The following is a 21991-nucleotide window of genomic DNA, read 5'->3' on the forward strand; positions in this document are numbered from 1 at the left end:
GCAACACTAATTCAAAGCTCTYGTCCAGTGTAGCAATTTATTCTCCCTTAGCATATGTAACTTGTTATATTTTTTATCAAGGGCCATTGCCAAAACTGACTATACAGTGTGCTGCTTGAAAATGTATTCTACACAATCTCTGTGATGGAAAATTACATAGTAGCCATTTTTAGTTTCCAAAATTTACTTATTCATGTGCCTGGATGAATATTTTCTGTAATGCTTAATAGGTGAATGAAATAGCAGATTTTTTATGTCAGCATTGTGATAAAGAACAGATTACAAGAATGCATGGCTAGCTTGGCACTTTGTCAAGATATTTCTTCAGTGCTACTCTAAAGAAATATTTGAGCCAAATTTTATGTTACTAAATCAAGATCTTCATGAAGATTTTTCCAGAATACTATATATTCCTTACCTGTGGGCAGTCTTTGATGTAGTGTCCCTTGTTAAAGCAGAGATGGCACAGGTAATTAGGAGGTGGCCTCTTGCTGGGTTTTCTGGCTTCTGAAGAAAGGGATAGGTCAGAAAAATGCTCAGTGAGGGAGCTTAACCCATCCACTATGTTATTAAGAGAGCCATAAGGAGATGCACTCTTATACAGACTGCTGCTCAGAGCCTGCAAAAGAAAAGAAAAAAGGTTAAATGAAACATAGTACTGTATAAAGATTGTTCTGAGACTGATCTGAGTAGAGAACAGATAAAAATAGCAGGAACAACTTAGGAATCTTTTCATTAAGATCACAGCTGCATATTTTGGGAGAGCAATATACAGGTCATTAATATAGAGGCTTCTTGAAGGCAGTGTGATGGAGCTGGTCATCCCATTGCTGGGGTAACTACTGAGCTTACTACAGTTCATTTAGCCCAGCCCTCCACTAAGCAACAATTGCTTTCTTCTGTTTGCTCATACCACAGTCATGGTGTGGTTAGAACGTGCAGGCAAAAAGCTGAAAGACCAAGCCACAAAAAGGAACATTTTTGTGTCCAAAGCTATTTTAAAGAACAATACTGAAGTCAGGGAAAGGAAAAGAACACCAAGAAAAATGTAAAGTAATTTTTAATTTCCAATCTGGTTAGTGAGACAGTCAACATAGAGTTCAAACAGTAACAAGAAACATTCAGATCTACATCTGTCTTGGATTTTCTAGGGGGAAACCTGCTGTGATTTAAACGTTTCCTGATAAATGGTAAATACGTAGTTTTACCTCACCGCTATAGGATCTTCACTCCCTCAAACTGCAAATCAAAATCAGTAGCGCCTAATTTGCCATTCTGAAGTTTTAGAACAGCAGGAAACCCATAATCACCTACATAGCTAATCATCTTAATGGAGATAACAAGTAGTCATTCTCTTTAATGTCTTTAGGCTGAACAGAAACAGTGCAGCAGGATTTTAAAAAGTAAATAGCATCTTTCTTTCCTTCTTTTAACATGGTAATGAATTGCTGTAGAAATGAATCCAGCCATAGACAGTTCTTTCCACCCTCAAATGATGGGACACATTTCACCAGGAACTGTTTCTATGTTAGGTTTGATTCACCTCTGACAATAATGCTATACTCATGTAAGTCCACCGACATCAGAGAGTTACTGCTCATTTACAGGAAAGTGAGGTTAGAAGAGGTCTAATCTGTGCCTATATGGAGAACTTGYTTTTCAATGCTATTAAATCCAAATATTTCATTGGGATCTTTATATAAGTTATACAGATATACTGAAGATAGGTATAGAAATTGATTTAGAGAGTTTGTGAAATAAATTTGAAATGGAATTATGTTTACCTCAGAGATCTCAAATATGCAGGATGTCTGTACAGTGAATGTGTTTTTGGGTAACAGTCACATACAGAAAGTATCATATGACAGCCCTAGGCACAACTGCCTGGATGATTCCTAACTGTTGCTGAATCCTATCCTGATGTGGATRGTATAAACTTTAAATAAAAATTTAGTCTAAGTGGCAGGCCACTGCCATACAGATAATACTCCTCACTCACCCACACTACAGTTAAACACAACATGTTGAGCTCCACTGATCCCCCTTACAAAGCTGAGGCTGGTACACGACACTAGGATCAATTCTAAGGGCCACAGAGTGGTAGCCAGGAGTCCCAAACCCTAGTCTGACTTTCCTGCTGACCTGCTGTCTGACCCAAAAAAGTCATTACAAGTCTCTCCATCCCCTTTGGGAAACAGAATAGATCATGTTCTCCATTTACAAGATGCTGAGCAGAGTGAGTGTGACCTCAGTCGGAACTTCACATGCATTCTGCCACTGAAATTCCCATCATTATACTCCAGCATAGTGCAGATACAGATCTGTGCTGGTTCAGGATGTTATAGCTGCTGAGAGGAGAACCAATCTCTTTGTTTCAGGTGTTAACTCCCTACATCTTAAAAGTAAAAGCTATTGCAAAAACTGACTAAAAGGTTTTATCTGCTTTAGCCATCAAGTCACTGAAGATACCTCCAACAGTCACAGGAATTTATTTTCTAGGATTTATTGGTTGCTATTGGAATGAGAAATTCTTGGCACCAGATTGTTAAAAGGAAGGGGAAGTGCTATAGATGCCAAAATAGTATTAATTAAGGGTCTTCAAGAAGTTCTTCTCTCCCTATGAGCCACTCTCTCTTATATATACTTGCAATAATACAAAATTTTGCTTTTTAAGAGCATCTTTTGTGAGGAGATTCTTAAAGTACTTCACATGCATTAAACCCTTCAGTAACATTGCAAATTCCCTATTATTACCCCATTTTAACAGAACATGTGAAATCCAAATTCTTAACCATTTGCAGAAATCTGCAACATTCCCTGGGGATGTAGAATATGCAACTCCCCACCACAGCCTGCAAGCCATTTCTGTCCACATGCCCAACCCATTGACCAGTCAGAGGAAAACAAAACAAAACAAATATCTGTCTGTTGTCTGCTGTGGGCTTTGCATTGGACTTATGGTTTGCAGTGGTGACCATTTTCCTCTTAATATCCTTTAGACTGAGCTATTACCTTCTTATAAGGGAGCAATTAGGCACCATGACTGGATATTACATAATTCACTCCTACAGCGACCCTTCTTGGCATGTTCCAGGTCAACAGGGAAATTTAAGGGCTGTAAAGACCACAGTTTGGCCACTCTCTCAGCAAAACTTCTTCACAAACTTTTGTTTGTTTGAAGCATGGCAACCAAAAGTCTTATCACAAGCAGGATCCCAGCAGATTATATGCTGTACTAACACAAAATCATAGTCTTGGCTGCCAGCAAAGGCTATACAGCCTAAGCATAAGACATGGGTCTGAAAGTGGTCCCCTGGTTCAACTGGCAGGGCAGGTAAGTGTGCCAAAGTTGGACACACCAAAACAGCAAGTATATGCCACCATGAAACACTTTCCTATAATCAGCTTAAAGTCCAACATTAAAAGAGGAAAAATCACAAGTATAACATCCCAGAAGGAGAAAGTAGAAGAGAACATGGATGTTACATGTCTATTAACACAGATGCTTCAAAGAACAATGAACTTATTAAGGAAAAGTCCCAGACAATTCCAAGATGTAGCCCATTCCTCCCTGCATAGAGTCAGGCAAACTGCTTCAGCAGTTCCTGCCAATCTGACCTGAAAAATGATCTTAAATCAGTTTAACTCTGAGTCAATGTGAAAAACACATTAATCTGGCACTTGAAAGATACTATTAAGAGCACCAGTGCAAACTGTGTTACATCCTGTCTCTAGCAGTGGAAATCTCCAATTCTTTAGAGAGAGGTGAGGAAAAAAGCCGTTCCAAAAAGCCAAGTTATGTAATAGAAGTGGTGGTAGTAAAATTCTTCCTGGCCCCTGGAATCAACTGGCAAAAGCCCAGGAAGAGGCAATGAATATGGTGAAAGCAAGTGGTGGTTTAGTCACTTTTCATCTCCCCATGCCTTGCAGAAGACAAGGAATGAATGAATATTGCCAAGACACATAAAACAGTATTGTTTGACTGGGGCACTTGTTTGAGCAGACCAGCAACTTAACCTTTGTTGAATTTTTGCACAGCTGTAAAGGGGAGTTTTAAGGAGGGTTTTGAACAAAAACTCTGAATCAGCTTCACACTCAAAGGAGATGTCTAAGCAGTGATCACAGTGACAGGGAGAATGTGGATGGTCTTATAAAATGACAGTAGAAAGGAAAACAAGAAAAGGGAACTGCATTCTGACTCATTCTTCACTTCATTCACTGCAGCTTATTGGTAAACATCTGTGAGATGTCAGGGAGACTGCTCCTCTGAGGAATTTCACCCAAAGGAAAGACTCCACGTTCACAGTGTGCAAACCAACCTATTCCTTTAGAAAGAACGTAACACTCTTCAACCACCACAAAAAATACCTCCCTTTGGTATGCCAGGATCGAAAGAAGTTGGCAGTGAAAGGGTTATTCCTCTCAAGGAGCAGTAAGACCACACTATAGGTCCTAATTACAAGGCTCATAGGGCCAGCTGCAATGATTTCAGGATTTCCTTATCTTGCTTTACTAGTAGGATGGGAGAGCTAGTAGTAAAACTTAGAAACTGGCTTGGTGGGAAGTTTTAGTTAATATGTAAGTTTGTGTTTCTTTTCTCTCTGTGAAATGCATATAGTTGCATGGTAACCAAACTGAAAATCTGTTATGTATTTTTAAAAGGTAACCTCTCTACTCAGTAGGTCTTTAAAATGTACCTGTTGGTAGTGTTGGGAAGCAAGGCTTCCCTTGTTATTTGTTTGCTAAGTGTTTCCAGTTTAAGGGTATGTAATCAGTAAGGTTACAGTATGGTCTTTTGTGAAAGAGGCAGCTATTGTCTTGTATAGCTTCATTACTCTGATTACCAGTCAGGTAACATATGTGAGTGACTTGAGTTCCAGTGTCTAATTCATAGCTAAGAAATTCCTAGTTATGTGAATGATCTGGCAAATGCCCTTGATTCCCTGGCTGGTCCATGCCTTTCAGAGACAGCTTTTGGGATTGACATGCCAAGTGGAGGATAAGGAAACACTGAAACTGAATAGATCTCTTCAGCTTTTTTTTTTTTTTTTTTTTTTTTTTTTAAGTGATAGGATAATTTTAAAAATAAAGACCAGGCTACTATTAGAAATATGATGATGCAACCAAATACTTTAATAAATGGGTGATAAGTCTTCCTTTCCAAAACCAGTGGGAACTGGCATTGCTATTGCTTTAGCACTAAAGGTATTTTTAATAGAGAGAAGAAAGCAYAGATAGCATAATAGCATCTCTATTATGTCAACATTTAAATCTGCCCAAAGGTGATGGGCAGCATTACCTGTTTTCCAGGACTCTGGTTTAAAACTGCTATTAATAGCAGTGATAACATCCTGCTTATGTGGGAATGGCACGTTGTTATTAAGATTTATAGGAGTTGAGAAGCAAATCTTTTAGGCATGGGACTGGAAACAGAGGATTGCCTAGTTAATTCTGTCTCTGAATTAAGTTCAGTTAGTGTCCGCTACACCCTTAAAGTAATGGTCGGGGCTCCACTAGTTACTTGAAGCTGGAATGATCTGTGCTGTTTGAAGTGGTTGCTGATAGGCTGTGTGGGAGCAGTGCATTTGTTTGGTATTCCTGGGGTTCTTTGGTTTATCGTTATCTTAGAAGTAAACTTTGAAGACATTCCCCACTCCCCTCCCCCCCCTCCAAAAAAGAAACTACATATTGGTACCCACAAACAGTATCTCACCAGTTAAAACTGAGGTGAAAAAGAACTTTCCAGGATTTCCAGTCTGTCTTGTACAATTCAACATTGTAATACTATGTATCAAGAAGAAAGAAAACAGCAGATTCAGTTGATATCATGCAGGATAGTTCTCAGAGACCAAGTCTTTTTCCAGTTTCTGCTTTTCTGAAGCCTTGCTGAAAGAGGTTAAAGACTGCATGGACTGAGTTAACTACATTTCTTGCCTCAGGATTGAGTCAAAAGAACAAAGAGGATGCTTTCGCAGTTACTACCTCTATAGTATCTGTCTGCAGAAGTCATCTCATGCTGAAGTACTCATCATGAAGTATACTTCAGGAGGATAAAATTCAAGAACAACCCTTAATGAGAAGAACTATTCATAGACTTCTTAGAAGACTGATCATATATCTTAAAAGGATTCCATTCTTTGCTTATGTATAATGTTAATCTTAGACTTCCCAACCTACTCTGATTCATTTACAAGGATACAGCACTTAATGGGTCTAGCAAATGTAAGAGAACATTTAGCTGTTCTGATTTTTATAATAGGTGACCCAGTGCCAAAGACAGAATGTAAATTGTTTAGATCTCTTATTCCAAATACATTATTGTTGTCAACAATGATACTAATAAGTATTTTTCTAAAATAACTTCAAAATATCCACAGAAGTGGCTTAAATTTGGAAACTTCTGGCTTTCAATGAATGTCCTTAGTTGAATAAAATGAAATGAAACAGGAGGTTGGCAACCATGCTGTTTGTTTACACAACTCATGGAATGATGAACAACAAATGCAGCTAAGCTAAAAAAAAGTACTTATTTTCTTTGATCAGATCCCAGTACCAAGTTTTTTTGTAGTAGTATTGAGTTAAAAGATATCTATTAACAGTAATGTTCCCCTCTTCCCCCAGCCAAATGTGAAAAGGTCCTAGACTACTGGCAATAGGGATTTCTTTTTTGTAAATCCTCTCTAAAGAATGAGTTTGCTTTCTACCCCTTTTTTCTAATAGCTCTCAAATCTGGCCTAGAGAGTCACTTCTAGAGATGTTTCAGTTTAGCCTTTATGCTTAATCAATGCTGGACTCAGATGAGACTGTTAACAAGAGGATCAATTAGTGTCAGTGGGATGGTGGCTTTTGTCATATGGACAGTTGTTTACGGGCAACTGCACTTGGACTACTAAACAACTTTGCCTATTTTTCATATTGTAAGTAAACCCAGCGTGATGAAAATCTCTTTTGTAATTGACATTGCTAAATGATCATCAGAGCTGTCCTGACAGCCAAGGTAGCAGGGACAGAAGATGACCTTTGAAAATGAATGAACTAGGGGAAAGGGGACTCCAAGTAAGTTATATTGCAGCAGTAGAGATAAAGTTGCTATGAAGCAATGGTTTGGCTGTGCAAAGGGAACTGAAAACTGGACACCAGACTATGGAAGCTCCACTGCACTGCTGCCAGGATAAAGTCCTGTCTTCAGGCTGGGAATGTTAACCTCACCGAAAACCCTGGTACCTTCATTTGGCAGCCAAGAAGTATCACTACCGTCTCAGTAGCACAGGCAGAAACACCTCTTTTTTTACCTGGTGTCAGAGCCTGAGTGTGCAGTGCTGGAGGAAGAGGGGTGAGAGGTACCTGACTCTTAATTTCATTCTTGAGGAGATAAAAGTGAGTAATGAAGATCCTCCAAACCTGGGTAGACTTAACTATGTCCATACTGGGCCAATGAGCATGAAGAAAATACAACTTTTTGCCTTATCTGAAGTCAACTGCTCTTTAACCCCAAATTTAATAACTAAAACTGGACAGAAGTGGCCATAAAATTCTCTCATAGTGTTGGATTCTGTGCATAGTATCCCTTGTCACAGATGTCTGTTTCTTAATTGTTCCTGTTAGTTAAAGATTTAACATTAAAGTCAGCAAAGGTGACTACTCCAGGTTAGCAGGATAATTCCCATTGGATGTGGTATCATTATTGTGACTCTTCCACTTGAAATCCAGTGGACTAACATTTAAAAAAGAAAAGGAAAGAACATCCACTACTAGAAAAACCTTCCCCATTTACAGCTGTTTACAAGCATCCCCAAAGCTTTGGAAAAGAATCTGCTCAAGCTGTAAGTTAGTATGACTTGTGCTGGTGGTTCTCTCCATGTTTGATTTAATTGCATATACTGAAGTGAGGTCCTGTAGCACTTCAATATTGCTATAATATAGTCCAGCCATCAGTTCTTCCACTACATGAAGCAGGTTGTAATTGGAAAGCAATGAGCAAAGAATTTTTGATGAGTTACTTTTGCTTTAGTATGTTGCCAACAAAATAAAGCAAACAAAAATAATGCACAGTCTTAACTTCCAGAGTTAGGTTTACGTTAGCAGGCATCCTGGCTATTTGAAGTTTGCTAGATAAAGGAGTTGGGTTCCCCTGTCAGCAGTGTGAAGAAGTAAGTTTTTCATATTCTGTAAGTTATAAACATTCTCAAGTCTGTGATGTGCATATGATGGTAACCACACTACCCATGCTAATTATTAGCCCTGTACTGAAATATCAAAAGATGTTGAAGTTGTTTATCGGCTTGGATTCTCATGCAGATAAGAACTGAGTGCATGGCTGTGCCACATCATGAATGAAATGGCAAGATAGACAAGTCATTGCCCTCACCCAGTTTCCACTACTATTTTCATGTCAAGGCAGTGAAGGGGCACGGCAGAGGGAATCAGAAACTATCAAAACAGTGATTCAGTGTCTTGTACATGCTATTATACAAAATTTACCCCCAGGACCTGCATCCTCTTTCTTGATAGTCCCCTGGCACTTGTTTCTAACATGGGGTTTATCTGTGGGGCCATGCTACATGTATGAAACAGAATAGTTGTACCTGAAGATAACCACGTTTGGAGCACAGCATTTCAAATCTGTGACCTTTTTGTATTCCATTTCTTTATAAATGGACAAAACAATTCTTTTCTTTTTCCCAAGAAAACTTCCAATGCAGAATCAATGTTTATGGCCAACTCAAAAGTCTTCTGAAAATAGAGGGATTAAATGAAAATGCTGACGTAAATCAGTTGTATTAGTTTGAATGAGCTAGAAATAGAGAACTTCAGTGACCAAAGCCAAACTGAAAAACCTCAAAATCTGCTCCTGTATGGTGTATATCTGTTTTAACTCTTCTGATAAATTATAGATACTTTTACAGAAAACAATTAGTTTAAAAGATTACTTGGTGAAATTTTACCATTGCACAAGCACAGGCAAAGCTCATCAATCAGTGAGGGAAACTCTTGCCTGGAGAAAAAAAAAAAAGACATGGATTTCTGTTTTCTTCTGAAGTCAATGTTTAAGCTGATTGTCAAAAAAACTTGTTCGTTAGGCTGACTTCAAAAAACCATGAATTACTTAAGTGCCTCACTTAAAAATGCAGGTAAATATAGATTCATTCATACATTCTTGGCTAGTTAGATTAGCCAAGTATACCTTGATTCATTCTTCTCAATGGGGTTTTAGATAAATATGTGCTTACCTGAATGCCTACTCCTAAGTATTTTCAGATAAAAGACACTGCAACTCTCCATTCAAAGAAAAGGTATCTTAAGGAGACTTTATGAATGTGGAGTGACTTGTCTGTAGCTGTGAAGCAAGTCAGTAGCAGGGCAATGAACCTTCTATTCTGTTGAATAGATCTATCTAATCTACCAATTCTAGATCTATCAACTTGACTGGCTGTGGCTTTTCAGATTGTAATTTGCTTATCATCACTGAGGCGCTGTGGAGCAGTGAGTGGGTGCAGCAGTTCTCTGTATGATTTATGTACATACAATTCATGGAAAGGTGCAGGAACAATGCTTGCTACCACCTGACCTCACTTCAAATCTGCTGATCTTTAAAATTTTGATCAAAAGTTTTCAAAGCAAACTTCAGTGTTTCAGTGGGAGCACTTATTTTACACAATGTACAAGGATTTCACAAAAAAAGCCTTTAGTGGTGGATGAAGAAAGAAGGTGGGAAAGGAGGGGATAGAGATTTCATCTGGTCAAAGGTGTGCAGTGTTGGAGGAACTTTCTAAATCTTATACCAAGCTCTGCAGGGATCCTTTTCATCTGCTGAATGCTAAACAACTGCCCACTTATGCTAAAGAGAAGCTCTAACACATGAGCACTATATTAGGGACAAGGGAGACCATTCACATTGCAAATTACTTTAACACATCCCCACAGGAGCTTTCATTTCTCTGTCCCTGGACTGCCTGCAGCTGAATCTCCCCAGAGCTGCAGACCACTAACCTCCCTGACCTTCTTAAGAAAGAGCTCAGGTTGGGGGGTGGGGAAGACCTCTACTAGACAGCTTAATCCAAGTGCCTCCTAATGTTGTTGAAAAACAAACATCATGTTTTGTGGGTGTCAAGTCAAGGTGCTTGAATAGATAGGAGATAGATAGCAGGTTATGAAGTTTATATAACATAAGGTGAGGGGAGAAATGAATGGACATATTTTGACCCCTGCACTTTAATACCCACAGCCACATTCTGTTAACGTCTCTGTTTCCTGCAGGAAATCTTGTCTCAATCTGACCTACAGTTTGAAAAACAAGAGTCAGGTTTCCTTTCATTTGGTAGGTCTTTTGACACTCCAAACATAAGAAAAATAACACCCGGAAATAGATATGTGCCTGTTTAAGACACACTTAAAAAAGCATTTACCTCCTGTGCAGCTCTCTTATGATAAAAGGTTTTGCTAAGAAATGTTCATTTTGGGTTAAACAGAATTTTATGTCTGAGACAGTTTTGTTTATATCATTTACATTCAGTAATACCTTCTTGGCACAGAAACCTCTACAATGGCTGCCAAAGTTTAAAGGAGACAGAGCTAAGGTCACTGTCAGAGGCAGAAACAATATATCATCTGCCCAGAATGGGCCCCTCACAATGTGCTTAGGGCCTCAGTTCCTGCACTCATGTGAAGACAAAAACTTCTATTAAATTGAATATAGTGAAGAAAATAAAATGTTTCCATGTATTAATAGGCTGGAGTTTTATCTTGTGACTCCGTAAGAGTTTTAGATAGGTTTATCTGCATCTATAGCCACCCTCTTAATCAAATAGAATAGCTCCAAAGTGTGATCTAAGCAAGTAAGCCTAATACTTCACAATCTACTTCAGATAAATTAGAAGATAACAATTTAGTAAGGAGTAATCTGGTTTCCAAGTAGACTAAAGAATTTTTTTCAGCTTGGGTCTGTTAGAGGAATTAACCTATTATTCTATTAATTTAAACTGCAATGTATATTGGAGAGAGGTGGATATAAGAACACCCCTATTTCAAGGACCTCTGAAGTTCAAACTCCGCTCTCTTAAAAGCTCTTACTAATTTCCCCTTCTTCAAGATGCAATGACTATAGAATATTTCCTTTGCTTTCCATTAGGAAATGCTTTCCATTAGGATTCCATAAGTACCCACAGCCCTAATGAATACATATATACAGTTGCCTAGCAGGCCGGCTTAGTGTGAAGAAATATAGGTGCCTCCTTCCAAACATTTTGTACTTTCCTTCTACAATCTCAAATGAGTTTAGAAACCCAGGAATCCTAAGTTGGCAAAAGAGACCTCTGAGAGCAAAGTGATCCCTTTGCTGGTTGGATGTTAGCTGGATAAGAGGCAAATACAGATTTCCAGACTCCTGAGCTCGTTCCAGAGTATTGGTCTTGTGTTCATTCAAAAGAGACACTGAATCTTGCTATGTACAGAGAGCAGGTGTGGGTGGTCATTTAATACAGCAGCAACATATTTCCACTTTGGATATGGCAGTGAGAGCCACCAACCTGAAAGAATTTCTGTGGGTCACGAGGGTATTTGCTTATCTTCAAACTAAATCTCTAGAAACAACAAAAAAAGACATGTTTCCTAAGATACAGGTTTTAGAAGACCATGCAACAGTTCTCCTACCAACAGCAGTTTACAGTGGGTAGTAAACTAGTAAGCAAAATGGGTGTACAGCACTTTTTAAAACTCCACTTGTTCAAAGCATTAGATGTGTTAGTATTTGCTTAGAGCAAAGTCCATGCCAAAAAAGTAACAGGCTAGGCTTGTGATGGTAAAATTTGATAATTTATAAGCCACCAAATCTCAAAATAACTGTGCTGGCCTGGGAAAGCTGAATATTTTCTTCAAGTGTAGAAAATACCTCTTTCTCAGCCTTGATAATAAGGGACATAGCAAAAAAACCCACCCCAAACCCAACTCATAAACCTATATTTTTTTCTACTTTCCCCAGGTGAATCTTTCCATAATTTTACATTCTACTAATAGTAGATCACTGATTGTAATGTTTCTGAGAATAAAAATTGACCTCCAGCAGAAAAGAACTGATCTAAGTTGTGACACTTACTTATGAAATACTGTCTATTTGAATTATGCTAGAATTACTGTAAGATTTGAATAGTTTTGCAAAACTTATTCTGTTTCTTTGATCTGTTCAGAAAGTAACTAAGGGAAACTGCAATGAAGCAAAGACTTATATTCTTTCCATTTAATTTAATCATTTCATTGTGGCTTTCTAAAAGGGTGATTCCAGAGAGGGGCAAAATGGGCATCAGGTTGCTGGCAATTTTCCTAGGAAGAGGAAACTGAGGAGAGGTACAAATATTAACTGTTACATTTCACAAAACTATTCAGAAGCTTTAAGGTAATATCTAGTAAMGCTTTTTAGGCAATGTCTAAATGTATAAATTTAATTTTGATAACAGAACATATTTGCATTTGCTTCTAAGCAAATACATCTTATTAGCATTGTATTACTGGCTTTGTAATATCTGTACCTGGATCTTTTTGCAACTGTGCTTCACAGTTGTTTTTTATGCTTCTTAAAGTAGCATGAAAATATCCTCTGGTCTTAGATCTAAATATCACTTAAATCAGGTGTCAGACACATTTTATTGCCCACTTAAACTCCAAACTAGAAAACTTTTCTTTGTATTATTTCTCATCTAGTGACTGTCAATGGTGAGATCTTTTCTTTTAAACTTCTGTTACGTAAGGAACAGGACCATTGCTAAAAGTCTGATATCTAGCCCATACAACTCCCAAAATAACCCAAATCAAATTAAAAAAAAAAAATGTGGGAGAAGTTTTCTTGGCTTTTGGATAAGACCATAGTTTAATACACCTATTCATTTCATATATTCCATGAATGAATATCTTGACTGAAGTCAGACTTGCCTGTCTGATGGTTTGTGCAGTTCATTGGAGAAGGACGTTCCTTCTCTGCTCTGAACAACTGAGTCTGTGTCTACAGAGCAAAGGAGGAGGGGATGAAAAACCATTGCCCAACACATGGTTACATCATTCCTTTGTTTGGGTGTCTTGGAATGGAAGACACTGTAAGTGTATAAGATAACCATAACTGAAAACTGTATGTATAAAATAGAATTGTAGTAAGAGTTCAACATGGTTTTGCCTCTGATTACAATTTTCTAAGTATTGCCTGGCAAGCTTTTCAAAACTCTGGTGTATTTGTGAGAAAGAAAGTGAATGCCAGTGCTCTTCTCAATTAGGAGTTTGCATAAATACAAGATCTCAAGTGATTTGTAGGAGTTGGCAGTAATTTTGGACCAATTAGGTCCAATAAGATATAACTGGCCTATTTTCTATTGCTAGCCTTTTTTAACCATTAAAAAGACACCAGTGGTAAAGCAGTAGGCCCATTTCTTTCTTCCAGAAAACCTGAAATAGGTTTAACAATATTTTAGCTTTCTCCCAACTTTTTCAAACATGGTTGAGCCTTTGATGTGATTCTAAGTGGCTATGGAAGACTATGTGGAAAATTCTTTTGGTGTTATGCTGTAAAAGCCCAACTGTAAATAATGTTTGAACTAGTTGAAGTTAGACATAAAGCAGGTGTGCTACAGATCTGCAGCAGTATTTGTTTCAGGTGTGGGGAGGGGAAGGAAGTAACAGAAGAAAGGCCCTGGCAATTGGAGAAATTTCAATACATCATCAGTAAGAGTTTAGCTTTGGGAGATTTCTGCTGTTCTTACTCAGGTAAGTAATCCTGAATAAAAGCAATTCAATTGTTTTTAGTTAGAGTATTTCCTTGAGTAGGAGAACCAAAACTTGGCTCTCGCATATTGTCTTCTGTGATCGAATTCCTCTTAGTTAATCCAGCCTCAGTGTGAGGAATGAGGATATCTACTGTATGTGGTACAGTGCACTTTTTAAAAGGTTTTAATCCTGGAGAGTAAAAAAAACTCTAAAGCAGTGCTTTGGGAATACAAACGGAGTAGTGCAACTTGTTGTTTGATCACTTGAGTTTCCCAGTTCTTAGATAAAATGTAGATCTTATTCTCAGTCTCCAGTTCATATGGCACTTTCATGGATGCTTTTCTTTTTCCAGCAAAAGAGGGTGTTTTTCCAGAGACAGAAGCAGCAAAACAGGAGGACACAGCTGCAGAAATAAGAATAGGGCTAAAAAAGAACGGTTCTAGACTTAAAACCCCTATTAATATTCATCTAAATTTTGCATCTTAAAGCACATGGAATTGGAAAATAGAATAGTTGTTAGCTCAAACAACTGTAATAGGATCTGGGACCTTCTGAGTCCAGAATACTGACTAGGCTGTGGAAGCCATACTTCCCATGCTGAGGTACTATCTTCAAAATGGCTCTAGAGCTTGCTAGGTAGGAGAACAGTTGCGTTGGTACTCCTAAGACCCCCAAAAGTACATTGTCTCCAGATTAACAGATTCAGTCTGTTGGAATCCCTTATGAGGTCTACCACAAGAAATGTATACAAATAATGCGAGTACCAAAGTACATTGTGGTTAGTGCATATAGGATCAAGTTTTGAAGGCTAGAGTCAGCTTTTCTAGGCATACTAACAGCGAAGACTTACAGGGAACCTCTCAACATTAAACATGCTTCTCTCTTGAATCTTTTTTTACCTACAGCTATTACTGTTAGTAGTAGCAGGTAGGTTTCTTAGAACTGACAATGATTAAAAAAACAAAATTACTTTTTTGGCTTGATTGCTTTATGTGTTTAGCAGCATTGTGCTAGTTTCTTTCTTTCACCTGGGTAGTCAGTTTCCACATTCCTGTGACAAGAAAAAAGGATGAAGCATATGTTGTTCTTCTTTCTTTTAAATATTATTTGTAGAACCCCAGGAAAACATTCACACCTGGGGAGGAGGCAGAAGGGAGAATATACCTGAACTGATATTTAACTCCTTGAAAAGCAATTTGAAATGTGTTTACTGTCACTTTAAACAGCCACAAAATACGTGTAATGAACAAGTCCGATCATCCAAACTTGTTCTTAAATGAGTCCAGAGTACAGAAGTTTCTCAAACAAACTGTTGAACTACTGCCTTTCCAATAAAATTGTAGTAGGGTCAGGGCTCTAAAATGTTAGTACTTCTATGAACAATGAGAAAAATGATGAGGAGGAAATTAATCAAATAATTGCTATTATTAAAGGATGTATTAAAAGAGTAATTTATAGCTAGTTGTCTTGATGAAATGCTTAATTATTTCACAACATACAGACTATGTTCTTCTTTCTATATATGTGAAATTCCTAGCATAATATGTTTACCAAAATTACTTGCACACTACCCTAAATTTTTTAGAAAGCCTGAATGATGAAAGAGAAGGTCCAAATAAGTTGCTAGATCCTGTTTGCAAACTTGTCCTTTTAAGTGTTCTAATAACTTTAACTTCCCCATTTATATATATGAGCTAATTGTTTCACCTTGACAAATGCTTATATGTTCTTAATTAAGATCCAAAGACTCTTTGGAAAAGAGCAGTGAATGACAAGTGAAGCCAGGAGCCAGACTACCTTGCTGTTGCTTTTGTCCAGTAAGTGAATCTTATTGCAGGAGCAACCCTGTGAAGCATATCTGATGCTTCATAGTCCTAGCCACAGTATGGCTGCGCTAAAGGCTAATCTTGCATTTTTTTGAAGAATAAGTAACTATAGAAACTAAAATATTTTTTAAATTATTTTAACATGTCTTCATGTACTAGAGGCAACCTGTATGCTGCACTAATCTGGCTGTCAATAACTACTCTTAAATAGGAGGAGATAATAACTGTGATTGTTTTGTCTGCAATGGAGAAGAAAGAAGTCCTTACTAAAGCACTTAGCATATTAAACACTGTGTGGATCACAAGCATGTTCTGTGTTAGAATAACTAATAATGAATATAGACCAGAAAATGAGGGGAATCAGAAATATTTTAGAGCATACGGCAATTTCTGCTAATGCTCATCTCTGTTGTATTTGCCCTAGAACCAGACTGGTCATGAGCAGCCTGTTACAGAGTGTTTTGTTCTCTCTTATGAACCTTTTATTTGTGGCTGTTCTCAGAGATATAACAGTTAATTTGGTGGGCCAATTGCAAACCCTATATACTTCAGGTACTAAGAGAATGGTGAAATTTAATTTTTTTTTATCTTGCCATCACCTTCCAAATTAGTTAATCTAGGCTAAAAGCAGATTATTCTTCATAAAGTATCCAGCTAGTGTATATTCCTAAAATTCTATGAAGGACAGAGGGAAAACAAGTTTGATGTATTTTCTATATAAGTGCTATTTCTGTAYAAGTCCTCCATACTTTTTTGCTGTTCTTGCAAGAATTCAGTTTTTGTTTTGTTTTGTTTTTTGATTTGTTAATATGTGAGTGTCACTGTCATACTAACTCTTCTTCTCTGGGAAGCTGCCTGATAGGCAGTAGTGACCCCAGTGCAGGAGATGTGCTTTTGCTCCACTAGAGTTTGAGCATTATTTGTGACAGTATACTCTTTAAATCTTTTAACTCCCCAAATTTTCCTCTCTGAATTTGCGCCTTTCTGTGGCAAACTCAACTAGCTCATGTTCTCACTTTCCCAGTTAGTTCCTCACTTGCCTATATGGAATGGATCTAGAAGTCCCTGAGTCAAATACAGTAGGATAATCTTCAAAAATGGTTGTTATTTTCTAATCAGTAGCACATGTAGTTATCTGTGCTCAAATAAGACCTGTTTTAGATCCAGAAAGTGGCTACTGTAGAGATTTCTGGAAGGAATTCCCCTCTCGGAATGACATGCAGACTATTGCACACTGGCAAAGAATTCATTAAGCACGGGCTCCTTCTCATTTGTAAATATTGCCCTGTGTGGGCATTAGGACTCTACATTCAAAGCAACAATTTTGATACATATTATATGGTAATTTCTATTTATTGGTGGCTGTCTCTTCTTGACCAAAGTCAGCATTGTTCTGGTAGGAAGCCTATTATGAGTATAGAAAAATACTGTATGAATCTACTATGCTATTCTAGGTTTATTCTAGGTTTCTCAATTATACTACTCAATGACACAAAGCCCACAGTTACCTGGCTGTGTCTCAAATACATTAAATCCCATGTAACCAGCCCCACAACAAAACCTCAAATACTTGGCTCTGAAGGATGGTGTTATAATGAGGGTGGAGTTCAGTTCAATAGCCAATTTAATGCATCTTAATGTTCTAACATGCTTTCGTTTCATATCTAGGATAATAAATGCAGCAGTAAAGTTTTATTTAAAACAGGTCCATTCTGCAAAATGAGTCTTGCATATGGAACAAAACATTCATTGTTGCTGTACTCTTTAAACCTTTATGATTGCTTTTTTTTTTTTCCTGGTACAATGGGCTTTTATGCACCAAACAGCTGTGTTCATCATGTTTATTTAGAAGGCGTCCATTGTAGTGGAAAAAGTCTGGAGGACAAAAATCTTGGTTAAGTGCAAGACTATTTGTGGGTGCTGGTATTTTTTTTCTGCCCAGTTCCTTTGGTCAGCATGCAAGTCACATACACAGGCACTACCATGCAGACTAGCAAACCCTGAATAATAGCAACTTTTCACAAGTGCTGTCTCCTGTTCCAAGCAATCTCCTCCAGAAATTTTCAATTGCAAAGCAACATTCAGGATGCATGATTATTTTACACCCTATGATCCTATCATTTCTCAATCTGTTGCTATTTTGGCCTCTCATTAGGTCACTTTCCAAATATTGTGTACAGCTATGTGTCAATCATTGTCACAGCTCAGCTCTAAGCTAAGCCAACCCAGGACAAAACTGGGAGGAAAAAATGCCAACCAAAGCAAGCACTGTGTAGAAAACAGTCAACAGTTTAACTGTGGAAAGCTATGTGTGTTCCAAAGATAGCACAAACCCACTGGATGCAAAAGCAGCATGCAGCACTATTGCTCCCCAAAATTATTTTGCACAGTCCAAATATTTAGTGTATACTGCATGGCATCTGCAAATAAACAGATGTTAGAATTTCAAGAATTAAGAGCATGACATTGCAGGAAACTCTCTTGGGTGACTCCTGCCAAAAAGCAGTCTAGTTCCTAGTTTCTGGAAAGAACAGAGCATCTAATATATTGACAGAACTTTTTCTGAGCAGCAGTATCTCTAACACCTTCTAAACCCTTGAATGAAATTTTCTGTTTGGGCAGGCAGAGTAAGCCAGGGGAACTAAACGGCTCCCTACTTTCCTCAGAGTATAATCAGTGGGGCAAATGCATTCTCATGTCATATGAGATGGCAGAGCCCCCTTTCTTCTTTTCAGATTACCCTTCATAAGTGCAAACTCTTAGTTAATATGTAATACATAGAAAGTTTGGAAATGTAGAAAGGTGCCTCTGACTAGCCACATACTCACTGCTACTGTTGTCACAGACTGGAAAATGAACTTGAACAAATTGCTAACAAGCTTGATCTTTAAGAAATATTAAAATATCTGTACAGAATCAAATGACTCTCTAGTTCCTCTTGAACAGTGAATGCTTTGGACTTTCTATAGCACTGGCATTCCTGTTTGTTGTGACAAATATCCTTCAGGAAATTGTAACAAAGTTAGTAAGAGCAGTATAAAGTTGCACCCATATACCTCATAAGATGATAGGAATCTACACAGAAATGCAGCTAAGGTAACTGATCCCATCAGAAACAAGCACCTTGAGCGGGGTGGCTGAGAATGGGCTGACGACTCAGAGGTTGAATATTTAGTTAAAGCAGCAGTCTGGTGAAGGCCTAGCATACCAAGAGAAATAATTTTCCAGAAGAAAGAAGGAGAAAATAGTTTGGGAGCACAAGGAAAAATTAGAAAGAAATGTGAGCCAAGTGGAAAGGGAGAGAGTGTGTGACAAAAGATTAGCCCCTGCTTGCAAGTGGTATTGTAGAAGCAGCAAGTGAACTCAAAAGAAACTTTAAGGGGAAAAAAAATTGTTTCTCAGAGACTATGTCAAAGGCCTCCTGGATACATCCTCTATTTACTTGTTTTTTCTTTTCTCCCAAGAAGAAAAAGGACCCACGCTGAGTGGAATGTATTCCAACTTTACCAAACCCAGACCTGAACAGAGCAATCTAGTCTCAATCTGGAAAGAGTCCATGTAGGCCAAAATCCTGGATTCTTATGGCTATCTGGAAACCACAAAGCTTACAAGCCAAGTCCAGAGTGGCAAAATCACAATTTGGAATCAACAGGTAGGTAGCTGGAGGTTTGAATTTCACTGCCTGTTGGCCTTTTAGCAAAATCTATGTGCTTGTTATGTTTGATAAGGCTGGGTAGATCAGACTGAATGGATTTTGAATTATACACTTTCAAAAACAGTGGATGTTCTGAGACTAAACTTGTTTTGCAAAAGTCTTATGAAAGAAAATTTCCTATCAAGAAAAAAGAATGCATATATATTTAAAACTGGTGGCTCTTCATTATTAACAGTTCTAGTACCATAAATGTTAGGGAAACCAATTTGTTTTTAATTAACAATTCTGTAGCATTGCTGATAGAAGAAAAATATGTATTTTGACTGTGAATACCTTTAAAACGCATGTTTCAAGTTAAATGGCACTGGGAGGAATCTGAAATGTCATTCTGCGGGAACTGCCACAGCAGGTCAGATGCATAGTGCATCTAACCCGGTAGCCCCTCTCCAAACGTAGCCCCCATCAAATGCATAGGACAAGAAGCTAGAGCTCCACAGCAGGGAGAAATGATGTTGTGGGATCTTTTCCTGAGCGGCCGGAGTGGGAAGCGAGAGGTGTGCCGCCCCGCAGGATTTCTGCGCCCGTAGAGTCCCCCCAAGGCAGAAGTGCTCGACCTCAACAACTTCCTGTGACAGGGAGTTCCACAGTGAATTGGCTTTGCATACTCTATAGTTCGGAGTTTCCTTCCTTTTGGTTTCATTTAGTCTCGTTCTTGCGTTATGAAACGTGTGCAAAAATTTTCAGTCAATATTTTTGTCGTGTTCCTTCTGTTACCTCTCCTTTTTAAACAACGCCAGCCTTTGATCTCTTCTCGTTAAGCAGCATAGTGCCTTTTAGCCCTTCCGCTTGAAAAATACTAAAATGTCTTTTCTACTATTATTATCTTTTATATCTAGCTTTTTTTTTTTTTTTTTTAAATATCGCTTAACATCTAACACGCCTGTCTGCGGTGGTTTTGTTTCGCTTTGTTTTTTTTTTTTATTACGAAGGTAGCGCTGCCCGGGTCTCCCGCCTCACGGTCCCGCTGCCGCCCCCCGCCCGCGTCCCGGGACGGCCGCGCTAGTAAAATCAGTGTAAACCATTTACCAGATTGTCAACAGAGGCGCCCCTCGCTCGCAGGAGGAGGAGGAGGAGGGGGGACGAGGGCGGCTTCGCCAATGCCGGTCCCGCGGCGGCGCCTCGCCCCGGCCCTGGCGGCGGCGCGCGGCGCCCCTAACGGAACGGCGCTGCCGCCACCAACGGCCCTAACGGCCGCGCGGAGGCCGCGCTCCCGGCCGCGGGGCAGCGGATCCGCGTTTCCCCGCGAGGCGGAAGGCTCCGAGGAGGAAGAGGCACAGGATCGGCGCAGGGCCCTGCGCTCAGCGGGGACTTTTTCCACAGACGGGAAATCTCTCGGCTCAGCGTAAGCTCGCCACGCACCGGCGGGGAGGGCGAGAGCGCCGCGGGGCGCGGAGGGGCCCCGTCCCGCCCGTGCTCGGCGGAGCGCCGCAGCTGCGGGGGGCCCGGGGAAGCTCCTAAAGCATCATGGCGGTTGGGGCTCGGTTGGGGCGAGCGGGCGGCGGTGCGGGGCCGCGGGCCGGGCGCCCCGCGGGGGCCGCGGCGCCGCGCACTCACCTCGCTCCGCTGGAGCTGGAAGAAGCTGTTGAGATAGCTGGAGCTGAGCGAGGAGCCCAGCTCCGGGGTGCTCTTGCTGTAGTTGAGGTCGGGGTGCTGGGACGAAGAGGGCTCGGGTCGGAAGGCATCGAAGGCGCTGGCCTGGTGCGTGTCTTGCAGCGACAGATAGACCCAGTTGAGGAGCTGGGCGGGCTGGTAGACAGAAGCAGCGCTGGTGTCTATGGCTGACAGCAAGCTCATCTTTCCCCCCAAACTCTGCCGGCAGTGGGTGTCTCCGCGGTGCCTGCTCCCCCTCCCTCCGCTCCGGCCAGCTGCGCTTTTCCGTCTCTGCCTGGGGTGTTTTCTCCTCGCCGCCGGGCCCTGCCGCGGAGAGGACGGGCTCGCTGCCGGGCTCGGGACTCCCCGCCGCCCGCGCAGCCCCCACTCGGCTCTCGCCTCCCCTCCCTAAGGCGAGCGGAGCCCGCCCAGCCCCAGCGCACCGCGCAGCACAGGCATCGCTGCCGCCGCCGCCCGCGAACTTCGCAGGAAACTTTTTGCGCTTTTCCTCCCCTCCCGGCCGGTGCCTGCCCCGCTATCTGTCTTTATTCTCACTCCCGCAGGCACCGGCGGGGCGGGGCCCGCGGCCTCTCCGGCAGCAGCTCCGCGCCGCCATAGGCCGCCCGCCCGCCCGCGTGGGGGCCGAGGGGCGGGCAGCGGGGCGGCCGCCGCGCGCCCCTGGGCTGTATTTGAATATGCATGAGCCTTCCAGCCAATGGGGAGGCGCCTCCGCGGCTCCGAGCCCCGTCCCGGGGATGCGGACAGGCCATTGGCTCTGTGTGCGTGTGTGTGTGTGTGTGTGTGTGTTCGTGTACTTCGTGTGCGTTCGTGTATGTGCGTGGGCGGGCCACTGGCTGTGTGCGTACAGCGCACTGTCGCCGGCGGGGTGAGTGTGTGTCTGTCCTCGGGCCGCTGGCGGGGGACGGGGGTGTCCCCCGGCCACTCTGCGTGTGTGTGTGTGTTTTATGCTGGCTGGCTCGCTTGCTCGCTCCTAGGGCTTCCTTTTCCTTTTTCCTGAAGAAGATTTCATACAAAACACGCGCTAAGCCTTTTCGAGGGCTTCTTGCCAGTCTGTTTCAGGTTGTTTTTAACTGTACAAGTTTTACTTGGTGTCTCA

General features: G+C 40.6%; 1 protein-coding gene across 1 annotated transcript in view; it reads right to left on the reverse strand.

Moving 5' to 3' along the window:
• Positions 1 to 21078, reverse strand: part of ZCCHC24 (zinc finger CCHC-type containing 24) — a 117836-nt gene extending 96758 nt beyond the window's left edge. The window contains exons 1-2 of the mRNA XM_026080414.1: positions 20839 to 21078; positions 419 to 619 (exon numbers count right to left, since the gene is read on the reverse strand). Coding sequence (XP_025936199.1) covers positions 419 to 619; positions 20839 to 21078 — 441 coding nt within the window. The remainder of the gene's footprint in view (positions 1 to 418; positions 620 to 20838) is intronic.
• Positions 21079 to 21991: the final 913 nt, after the last annotated feature.

Source organism: Apteryx rowi, unplaced genomic scaffold (genome assembly GCF_003343035.1).
Source record: "Apteryx rowi isolate R43461 unplaced genomic scaffold, aptRow1 scaffold_52, whole genome shotgun sequence".
Taxonomy (NCBI): domain Eukaryota; kingdom Metazoa; phylum Chordata; class Aves; order Apterygiformes; family Apterygidae; genus Apteryx; species Apteryx rowi.